The 12,500-nt window shown below is 38.9% G+C and overlaps 2 protein-coding genes across 4 annotated transcripts in view; one reads left to right on the top strand and one right to left on the bottom strand.

Annotated features, from left to right (window-relative positions):
- Positions 1 to 12,500, bottom strand: part of LOC127410360 (neurexin-2-like) — a 495,400-nt gene that overhangs the window by 423,977 nt on the left and 58,923 nt on the right. The gene's annotated exons all lie outside the window — the stretch shown is intronic.
- LOC127411328 (probable ATP-dependent RNA helicase DDX4) lies at positions 345 to 2,016 on the top strand. The gene is given in 2 exon segments (XM_051646840.1): positions 345 to 1,214; positions 1,216 to 2,016. Coding segments are annotated over 2 exon segments (1,671 nt in total).

Genomic DNA, 12,500 nt, shown 5'->3' with positions numbered 1-12,500 from the left:
TCTATCCCCTAACCCTACCCCTAAACACTCACACACACACACACACACACACACACACACACACACACACACACACACACACACACACACACACACATGTTGGTGCAGCTATCATTATGAGGACTCTCCATAGACATAATGATTTTTATACTGTATGAACTATAGATTCTATCCCCTAACCCTAACCCTACCCCTAAACCTAACCCTCACAAAAAACTTTCTGCATTTTTACATTTTCAATAAAACATCATTTAGTGCTTTCACAACGACGTCCAGACGGCTGCAGCTAGACTCACCGTCAGCTCTTCTCAGAAATCCTTCAGCATGTCGCATCTGAACCTGCCATGGATGATTGGGAGGAAGATCAGAGCCCTGTTGTATCCAGTAACTCAAGTTTTGGCCTGGGCTCTGGTGGTGGAAATGGAGGATTCAAGAGCTTCTATTCAGATCAAGGCAGCTCTTGGACAAAAGATACTGGAGAAGGATTTAGGGGCAGAGGAGGCAGGGGAGGATCACGAGGTGGCAGAGGAGGATTCGGGAATGCCTTTAAATCAGAAGTTGATGAAAATGGCAACGAGGATAATTCCTACAATGAGGGTTGGAAAGGAGGTGAAGGCCGAGGAAGAAGAAGAGGTGGTGGTGATTTCCGTGATGGAGGAGGGGGAGATGAGCCTGGGAGAGGAGGCTTTGGAAGAGGAGGTTTCAGAGGCTGGAACGAGGAAGTGTTTTCAAAAGCCTCAACAGCAGACAACATGGATAAAAATGCAGGTGAAAATGCAGGACCAAAGGTTGTCTATGCGCCCCCTCCACCTCGAGAAGAGGAGAGTTCCATATTTGCCCATTATGCCACAGGCGTTAATTTTGACAAGTATGATGATATCCTTGTGGATGTGAGTGGCAGCAATCCTCCAAAAGCAATTATGACCTTTGATGAAGCGGCACTTTATGATTCACTACGCAAGAATATTACAAAGTCTGGATATGTGAAACCCACTCCTGTCTAGAAACATGGCATTCCCATTATTTCAGCAGGAAGAGATCTAATGGCTTGTGCTCAGACTGGATCAGGGAAAACAGCTGCCTTTCTGCTGCCCATCCTACAACAGTTCATGACTGATGGAGTAGCAGCCAATAAGTTCAGTGAGGTTCAGGAGCCTGAAGCCATTATTGTGGCCCCCACAAGAGTGCTCATCAACCAGATCTACCTGGATGCCAGACATGCGTAAACTGGTGGGATCTCCAGGAATGCCTTCAAAAGAAGATAGGCAAATCCTCATGTTCAGTGCCACTTACCCTGAAGATATTCAAAGGCTGGCAGCAGATTTTTTGAAAGTGGACTACATTTTTCTTGCTGTTGATGTGGTGGGTGGAGCATGCAGTGATGTGGAGCAAAACATCGTTCTGGGGAACCAGTACTCCAAGGGAGAGCAACTGTTTGAACTGCTCAAAGTTACAGGGAATGAGCGAACAATGATCTTTGTTGAAACCAAAAGAAGTGCGGATTTCATAGCAACATTTCTGTGTCAGGAGAAGATCCCTACAACAAGCATCCATGCTGATCGGGAACAGAGAGAGTGTGAGAAAGCTCTCCGTGATTTCCGCACAGGCCAGTGTCCCATGCTGGTTGCCACGTCTGTCGCTGCCAGAGGACTGGACATTGTGCAATTCCAGCACGTGGTGAATTTTGACCTGCCCAGCAGTATTGATGAATACGTGCATCACATTGGTAGAACCGGCCGCTGTGGAAACCTCGGACAGGCCATGTCCTTCTTTGACCCGGAGCCTGACACACCATTAGCTCGCTCTCTGGTCAAAGTTCTCGCAGGGGCCCAACAGGAAGTTCCCAAATGGCTGGAGGAAATTGCATTCAGTGCTCATGGAACAACAGGATTCAACCCACATGGAAAAGTGTTTGCGTCTACAGACACTCGGAAGGGAGGATCATTCAAGACTGAAGACCCTCCACAAACATCCACTCAGATCCCTGCAGCCACAGATGATGAAGAATGGGAATAATTGCTCTTCTGCTTTCTTTTATCTATTTTTCTTTCTAGTTTTTCTTGTTTGTGAGGTTACTCATGACATTAAGATGTTTGTTAAAGTGTTGGCATCAAGGTAAATCCATTGCATTTGAAAAGTCACATAATGAAAGATGTAGGTCTAATCTGAAGGATATAATATTCATCAAGACATATCTTTTAGCTGTTTGCTTTGCACAGATTATCTTTATTTGGTAATATTTGTACCACTTGTTTTGACTAGAGCACAACTGGTTTAGTGGATTTGTTTCACGTTTGCATGTTTTAGCCAAGAGCATATTGAGTTTTGTAAGCATTTACCTGAAGCTTTTAACTACAGATATACCTTATCTATCTGTTCAGTTGCTAAATGTGACAAGTATCCGGGTTTTGTATTTCCTGGTCTATTTAACCTAAATGGCTGAAGTACATGACAAGTAAAAAAATAAAAAATAAAAAATAAATAAAAACTTGTTTTGCTTATGTCCTGTCAAATAAAGGTTAAAAAAAAACAAAAAAAAAAAAACTTATGTTTTTTAAGCAATCTGAATTATGGGGACACTAGAAATCTCCTCATAAACCACATTTATAGCATCATACCCTTGTAATTACCAGTTTATAACATGAAAAAAAGTCCTTGTAAACCACTTAAACCTGCCCACACACACACACACGCACACACACACACACACACTCACACACACACTCTCTCACACACACACACTCTCTCACACACACACACTCTCTCACACACACACACTCTCACACAGACACACACACTCTCTCACACTCACACACACACACACACACACAGACACACACACACACTCTCACACACACACACACACACTCACACACACACACACACACACACACACAGACACACACACACACACTCTCACACACACACACACACACACAGAGAGAGAGAGAGAGAGAGAGAGAGAGAGAGAGAGTTCTCTTTCACTCAAGTCTCTCTTCTGCACTCAACTTCAATATTTCAAAAGACCCCCATTTTTATCTCTCTGCGCCTCTCTCACAGTCTGAGTATCTCTGTATTAGTCGTTTGCTATAATGATGATCATTTTCTGGGTACAGAACATTCTGAGCAGATTTAATTCAGTTTCTTTTCATCTCTACTTTTAGTCTTTTGTAAGAAAGCACAATGACTTTCATCTCACGTCTCTTTTCACTTCCCTGCAGAGATCTCAAGAGAATCTGCACTTCATTTCTGCAAATGAGATACACACCAGAGCCACATACCCCACTGTGTTTTAAACATCAATTAAACATCACGTAAAACAAAACAAACTGTCTCTCTAAGTGGGCGGTTCTTAGTCAGGATAAACTGCAATGTGGACCAGAATTTGGTCAAAATCACAAGCTTTTTCTCAAAGTGCATTCTTTTGTGTTCTTACGTTCTCGTGGACTCATTCTACGTCATCATCAACTGCTGAAGTTCGACAAGAACACAAGTACAGAGAACGCAGGAAATTATCCGGATGTGTCACTGAAATCGAGGATCCATTGGATGGTGACTTGTGGGCACGAACTAAGTACTACGGTGGCAGACGAAGGACATTTATCATTTTGTTTTTTCCTCAAGAGTTTCCTGTTGTAATCTAGTGAAAGTCTGACGGCTCATGAGAGTCATTATACTCACCAACATTTGTTGATTTTTGGGCATAATTTTAATAAACATGGAGAAAACTGGCGCTTAAAGACTATTCTTTTAATGTGTCACTAGTCCTGCAAAACCTCACTGGTGTGATGATATGAATGCTGTCACTGGTATGATAATGCCAGTAGTTCTCTCACTGGATTCAAATGTGCTGTGATGACAATAGATGCGTTCTATGTCCTCCTGTCCTTCCGAGTTTGTTGTTACAAGGTAGCTTGGCAAGACTGGCCTTCATAAGAACACAGTCCGTTCTCTGAGTTCTTAGAATTGAGAAACACCCCACAGTTTATGACAAAATACCAGTTACTAGAATGATTGTAACTACAGTTCAGTCATGACAATTCTTGTAATGATTTAGCATGTTAATATGGGTATGACATATCAATAGGAGACTGGTCTTGGCAGTCTACAATCTGCATAGACTTTCTACAGCTAGAACAAACACAGAGATATTGAGTTAAGCGTGTGGATATGCTGCATCAAGCATGTATGACAAGCTGCTGCACAATTAGACATTAATACAATCCCCCAACAAAGCAGCGATGCTGCACATATGCATAACACAAAATACAAACACAACCCCCCAAACAAGCTGACCTACCGCCAAGACTTTTGAACTTCTGCTGCTCCGAAGAGCCGAGTGTATGCTAATGAACAATCTCTAGGTGTGCCTGGGTCTGCTTGGCCGAGAGGCTTAAACTCATAATGTGTACCTGGACCAGAAAGCCCAGAGCTTATTTAACTAGTGACTTAGTCTAGCTATGTGTGGATTTACCTAAACTAAAGACCTAAGATAGCGATGTGTGCCAGTGTCTGATTTGGTTACGACTTGCCTTGAGAAAGACGTGCTTCTACGTGTCATGGCCAAAATCAGACCTTACTGTGCAAGGTGTAAAATAAAAAGCCTATGCAAATTTAAATGTTAAGACAACAGAGAGAAAGTAAGTTGATTGGCCACCTTATTTCACGTCAAATTACCTATAAGCTTACACCATGTGAGAATTACACTCCCAATTGAGACATCACACAGGTCACATAAACTACAACACATAGAAACTGTATCACCTAAATATCATATAGGAACTGTGTCTGTTCCGCGAACTACCAAACACAAAACTCTCACTAAGTCATTTAGAAAATGTTTTATTTATATCAAACTTGAAAATAACAAACAAATTGAAGATAAACACCATATAAAGATAGGGCTACTAAACATTAGATCACTTTCAACCAAAGCACTAATTGTAAATGAAATTATTACAGATCATAGTTTAGATTTGCTCTTTTTGATTGAAACCTGGCTTAAACCGGATGAATATATTAGTTTAAATGAGTCTACTCCCCCAGGTTATTGTTATAAACATGAGCCTCATCTGAAGGGTCGAGGAGGAGGTGTTGCAACAATTTACAGTGAAGTTTTTGGTGTTACTCAGAGGACAGGATATAAGTTCAATTCTTTTGAAATTATAATGCTTTATGTGACACTGTCAGATATAAATAAAAATAAAAACACTTTATCATCTTTTGTTCTTGCTACAGTATATAGACCACCAGGGCCATATTCTGATTTTCTTAGAGAATTCGCTGATTTTCTATCAGATCTAGTAGTTAATGTAGATAGAGCTTTAATCGCTGGTGACTTCTACATTCACATAGATAATGAAAATGATACACTGGGATTCGCATTTATCGATATTCTCAACTGTCTTTGAGTCAGACAAAATGTGACAGGGTGAACTCATCGCCATGATCATACGCTAGATTTAATTCTGTCAAATGTAATTGATGTTGATAATATAGCAATTCTGCTGCAGAGCGAGGACATTTCAGATTTTTACCTTATCTCTTGTTTGCTGCGCTTAGCAAAGGTCACTCAATCTATGCCACGTTATCGATCGGGTAGAACTATTCTTTCGAACACTAAAGATTCACTAATAACCTTCCAGATTTGTCTAAAATACTCAGTAAACCAAAATATTTAGAAGAACTTGATGTAACACAGAACATATAGATACAGTCTTCTCTAGGACTCTTGACAGTGTCCCCCCCGATTAAAGAAAATTAACCCTCAGGGGTCGACGGATGCGCCGGCACGGCCTGCTGGATTTTTTTCTCATAACAGCGGAAACAACTTAAAATACACCATCATTTTTGGGCATACAGATAAGTGTAAGACATCATTAGAGACTATAAAGGGTCTACTTTTATTTGTGTACACTCACAATAACAACAAAACCTTGTGCTTTTGTAAAATAAAGAAAATAAACAGGGTGCGCTTTCAGCTGTCTCTGTCTCCGTGAGCATCTTTCTGAAACACGTCACAATAATGAACTGAAACTCCACGAATACTTTTCAGACAAACATGAAACATATATCTAAAGAAAGCTTAAAATGTCTACTTTTAAATAAAACAATTCAAATTTAAAACAAATATTCTCCTGCAATGTAATCTGTATGAAACTAAAGAGATGTACAGTTTCTCCTGGCTCAGCTAATTATCGCTAATGTGATCACATCCAAGTGCAGAGCGCGCTATTCATATGATAATGTGCTGAGGCGAGCAATGCAAATGGTGAACGCCCCCAACAATGCCTTAAAAAACATCAAGTTCATCATCAGATTCATTCACTTTCCTGTGCGTTTGGAAGATGGCACGCTACACAGGTGAGGAAGCTCTACAGATGGTCCTAGTGAGGAGTTGTTCACATTTTCCTCAGAAGAAGAGCGGGACTCCGATGATGAACGTTTGCATTTTGAAGAGTGACTTGATCAAGCCGAGGGTACAATTTCAGATGAGTAAGTCATTTAGTTTTACTTACATTAGTTGACATGCTATTTTATATAAACATGGACATATTTTACTAGTTGGACTATTTCCAGACTTGCCAGCCAGGATTCAGAGTATTGATATTTGACATTTGACAATATATTCAAATAGAAAACAGTTATTTTAAATTGTACAAATATTTCACAATATCACTGTTTTTGCTGTATTTTGGATCAAATATATGCAGCCTTGGTGAGCAGAAGAGACTTCTTTTAAAAACATAAAAAAATCTTAACGATCTAAACTTTTAAACGGTAGCGTAGGTCTAAAGTTAAGTCTTTATGTAAAGAAAATAGTCAGATTACTTCTTTTAACTTAAATTTGATTTTGTGAATAAGCTACAAACAATACATTCAATCATTAAGTCTCCTCACATTCATTCTCTCTCAGGGGAGGGGTCTTTGTCTCTACAGGTGTGAATCACATTAATATTCATGATCATCCACGCCTCCTCGCATATGGCCTTTCTAACACTAAAAGTGTCTTACAAAAGTTAAATGATTATATTGTTTTTTATGAATGAGTGATCAGGATGGTTTTCACATCATTTTGTAGCAAAAACTCTAGGCTACAGGATCCAGTTCTCAAAAGTCTTGTGAACAAATGTTTAGTATGTGTTATATGGCCTCATTTCAGTGACTTAAAATTTTTGTTTTTTCAAAAACCACGCATAAACATTATTTTCTCAAAAATACAAACATGTACATACATCACATATTATTGTAGCCCAGTTTGTGCTGAATACAGTGTTATCAGACTTTAGCCATTAATATGTTTTTAAGCAACTGAAAAAAGCACAAATGTCAAGGCATGTCAAGGCATGTCAAAACTTCTCCAGGGCCCAAAACACCCTCAGACCCCAGAGGGTTAAAGAGAAAAGCCTGTACCGTGGTACAATGATCACACACATGATCTCAAGAGAGCAGCTCGAAAAATAGAGCGCAAGTGGAAGAATACAAAATTAGAAGTTTTTCGTGGTGCATAGAATGATAGTGTCTGTAGCTACAGACAGGCTCTAAAAGCTGCCAGATCTGCATATTTTAACAAACTCATAGAAAACAATCACAATAATCCTAGGTGTTTATTCAGAACTGTGAATAAATTAGTAAGGAATAAAGCTTCGACTGAACCAGATATTCAATCATAGCACAGTAGAAATGACTTTATGCATTTCTTTACTGATAAAATTGAAATAATCAGAAACAAAATTGGAATTATGCAACTGTATACAATAGCACCTCTGAAGACAGTGTCTCATACTATTCCCCAAGAGCAACTTCAATGCTTTGCTGTCATAGGTCCAGAAGAGCTAAACAAACTTATCAAAACATCAAAATCAACAACATGTACAGTATGTTTGATTCAATACCAACCAAGCTATTAAAAGAAGTGTTTCGTAATATTATTAATTCCTCATTATCCTAAGGGCATCTCCCAAGAAAAGTTAAAATAGCAGTTATCAAACCACTTATTAAGAAGCCACAGCTTGATCCTGGAGAACTGGCTAGTTATAGACTGATCTCAAATCTCCCATTTATGTTGGAAATACTAGAAAAGGTAGTGTCCTCACAACTATGTTCATTTAAAAAAAAAAAAAAGGCATATATGAAGAATTTCAGTCAGGATTTAGGCCTCATCACAGTACAGAGACTGCACTTATCAGAGTTACAATTGACTTGCTCTTATCATCTGATCGCGGCTGCATTTCTCTTCTAGTGCTTTTAGATCTTAGTGCTGCATTCGACACCATAGATCACGACATTCTCTTGAATAGGCTGGAGAATTATGCATCAGTAGACTTGCATTAGCATGGTTTAGGTCATATTTATCAGACCGCTACCACTTGTATGTGTAAATGAGGAATTGTCAAATCAAACATAAGTTAAGTATGGAGTGCCACAGGGATCAGTTTTAGGGCCTCTGCTTTTCTCCTTATATATGCTTCCCCTGAGAGATATTATCAGGAATCATGGAATAAGTTTCCACTGTTATGCTGACGATACCCAATTTTATATTTCCTCGAAACCCGGAGAAATTTCACAATTCTGCAAGTTAGCAGAGTGAATCAATGATATCAAAGATTGGATGGCTTGAAATTTCCTCCTACTTAATTTTGACCTAACAGAGGTACTAATTATTCGACCAAAAACCTCTCAAAATAAGCAGCTAAAATATAATTTGACTCTCGATGGATGTACTGTTACATCATCTTCTACAGTGAAGAACTTAGGTGTTATATTTGAAACCAATCTGTCCTTTGAAAACCACATGTTTGTAGAACAGCATTCCTCCACCTCAGAAATATTGCTAAGATACAAAACACGCTCTCTGTTTCTAATGCCGAAAAACGAATTCATGCTCCAGAGAAGAAAGAGAGTCAAGATTTTGAAGATGGCGCTTTCCTGTGGGCGACATCGCGGAACTCGCCGAGTCAAGTTTTACTTAGTTTTGTTATTTATGTTTTTATTTTTATTTATTCATGTCGGTTACGTGGGAGCTCATATTAAGTATTAAGTATACTAATACAATTAGGCGAACGGGGTCAAAGAGTACATTTTAATTTGAATGTGCTCGAATCCTTCCCGGAGTTAAATCACCATGTAATACATGTACCATTTTTAAAGAAAACATGAGTGAGCAGGCAAAACACATTTCTATTATTTCTTATGGGATTCATATTCAACTGTAGGTTATAACAGAATGGCACAATCATAAAACAAAACATGGCAACAAAGAAAAAAATGAAATGACCCCTGTCCAAAAGTCTGCATACCCTTAGTTCTTAATACTGTGTATTGCCCCCTTTAGCATCAATGACAGCGTGCAGTCTTTTGTAATAGTTGTCTATGAGGCCCCAAATTCTTATGATGAAGTTTTTTTTATTGTGTTTATTGTGTCATTCTTATAAAATTTGACTGCTTTGTACCTGTGCGAATGGCGATAAATCTAATTGAAATGAAATGACTGAATGACTGCAAGACTAGATTATTGTGATGCACTACTGGGAGGATGTTCTGCAGGTTCCATAAATAATCTTCAGTTAGTTCAAAATGCAGCAGCCAGAGTGCTGATTAAAACCAAGGAATATGATCATATCAGTTTAATCTTAGTGTCGCTTCATTGGCTACCTGATACATTTTGTATTCATTATAACATATTTCGAACTACTTACAAAGTCTTGAATGGTCTAGCTCCACAGTACTTATGTGACCTTCTATCATGCTATATTCCATCACGTTCACTAAGATCACAAAAGTATGGCCTGTTAATAATACCTAGAATATCAAAATCCACAAACAGGGGTAGATCCTTTTCCTATTTGGCTCCGAAACTATGGAATATTCTTCTGAAGATGGTTCGGGACTCACTCTCTCAGTTTAAGTCTAGACTAAAGACTCATACACCTGGCATACACCTAATTTATCCAGCAACTCAGTTATGCTGCATTAGTTAGGTCTGCTGGAACCGGAAACACATCTCATATTATATAATCCTGTTTTAAAGTGAATCTACACTAATTATTATTCTACTTGTTTGCCTAATGTCCGACTCCTACTACTATGTGTTGCTGAGTGATGATGACTAACTGCAGCCTGTGCCAGCCAGATATCACTGCACTTCACAGAGGATAAACTGATGCCAGCACCAACCGTCAGACATGGGATACTTCACTGGACACTGCCTGAAACTTGGACTTAAGATGGACTGCCACAAGCTTACAGTCGAACAGCAGTGCACCTTACTGACCTCTGTCTTCATCACCATGTTCAAAGGATGGACTACACTCTTAAAATATAATACGCAGATAATGAATTAATTGCAGCCTTCATCAGCCAAATAACAATAGACAATGCATCTGTTTGCACTTACGCAGTTAATTAAGAATGTAAATTGTAAGACTTTAGTCATTAATCTTATAGTTAATACAATATCTTTTTGTTTAAACATCGGCCCTTAACACTTACTTAGTTTACTCATTTTAACCCATGAGTTGCACTGCACATAAATAAGTAATATTGTCATTATATTCATGATGTTAGTCAGAGGGGAACTGGCCCCCACAGTGAGTCTGGTTTCTCTCAAGATTATTTTTCTCCATTAATCAACATCTTATGGAGTTTTGTGTTCCTTACCACAGTCGCCTTCAGCTTGCTCACTGGGGGTCTAAATATAAATATAATTATTTTCTATTATTTATTTTTATAAATAAATAAATAAGTGGTGGCTCAGCGGTTAAGGCTCTGGGTTACTGATCAGAAGGTCGGGGGTTCAAGCCCCAGCACCACCAAGATGCCACTGTTGGGCCCTTGAGCAAGGCCCTTGACCCTATCTGCTCCAGGGGCGCCGTATCATGGCTGACCCTGCACTCTGACCCCAGCTTAGCTGGGATATGTGAAAAAAAGAATTTCACTGTATATGTGCTTGATTTGATTTGACATGAGCCAGTTGCCTTGACAAATCACATGCTAACAGATAACAAGTTCAAAGAAGCTATCAGCTTCCACCATTCAGAGTCTCATGCCTGAACTTGATATTAGTATATTGTCATGAAAGAAATGATAGTTTAACAGAAACTATGATTACACACCACAACCACAGACGAAGTGCATCTCTGATTACCATGGTAAATATTTATCAGGGCTTCAGTACACTGAGAAACTCAGCAAATGACTTCAGTGGAATTACAGAGGGTGATATACAAGTTTGTGTGTCTTTTATTTCTTGTGATGACTTTTAATCCCAGAAACAGGATTAAAGAATTATGAAAGTATTAGTGTGCGTCCATGCATGTATCTCTGAGAAATTGCTTTGGCACATGTTAAATATTCATTTCAGCTGGAGTTTCTCTCTTTATCTCTCACAGTCAGAAGTTTGACTGGACTCGACTCACCGTCTGTGATTAATTCTGTCTGAAAATGAGTGTTGACGAGATCCTCACGCAAGCAGAAATCACGATAAATATGACACATGCAGCAACACAGGAAAGTTCTGGAAAATGTTTTCATTTAGTTTCTGCTTTGGTTTTCATTAACGATAATAACAGCGGGATGCAAGCCACCACACCACAATAAGCTATTGAATGTTTCTTGATAAACTGTGGTACCTATGGGGCGGCACGTGTAAAATCCCTGTGGATTTAGGTAAATTAGGTGATATGAAATGCAGTATTTCATGACGAAATGCAATTACACTTAAATGCATTTCATGCACAGAAAGACAAAAGCCACTGTAAAGTCAACACTTTTAGTGCAGAAAATTCCAAAACCCCTTTCATGGACAAAATTCATATATCTTATCTCAGTATATTCACCGATATGTCCAAGAAATGGAAGAAAAGTTTTGCACTTGGCGCCCCATTGGTACTTGAAGTGACAGCAGTAACACACATTGCATATAACACCTTTCCCGTTTTGTACGCTGTTGTGTTCACAATGTGTTCCCATTTGGATGCTGCCCTCATGAAAAACATAATAAATGACAAAACATCCATTGCTGAACTCTCACGCATGGAGAACGTACACAAGTTTGCATTATTAATTCAATCTGGCCACATATAACTTCCGTTTTGAACAGCAAGTCTAAAATATCGGATATGAGGGGAAAAGGAAGGTGGATTTTCCCTGCAGTGTGAACAAAGACTTAGATATTCTGCTCTCTAGATCTGACTGAGGTCTCTCCTTCAATGTAAGTCTATGGATATTTTTCAGGTTTAAATAGTAAGTGTGATCTGTTAGTAAAGTAAAAGCACAATTCTCCTCAACAACACACACGACTTGAGGTATTATTCATGTCTGCAGCACAAACACACTGAACGTTTAATACTTACTGTTCGAGGGTTGGAAAAATAATGCCTTAGCAAGTATCACTGATAAGAGCTGCACATGAGAGAGAGACAGACGGCCTTTGCTCTTATCTTTGAGATGCTTTAATCTGATTCCCTATAATGAGACACATACACACACAGACACAAGGT

Source organism: Myxocyprinus asiaticus, chromosome 2 (genome assembly GCF_019703515.2).
Source record: "Myxocyprinus asiaticus isolate MX2 ecotype Aquarium Trade chromosome 2, UBuf_Myxa_2, whole genome shotgun sequence".
NCBI classification, from domain to species: Eukaryota; Metazoa; Chordata; class Actinopteri; order Cypriniformes; family Catostomidae; genus Myxocyprinus; species Myxocyprinus asiaticus.
This window is presented reverse-complemented; position numbering and strand designations above follow the sequence as displayed.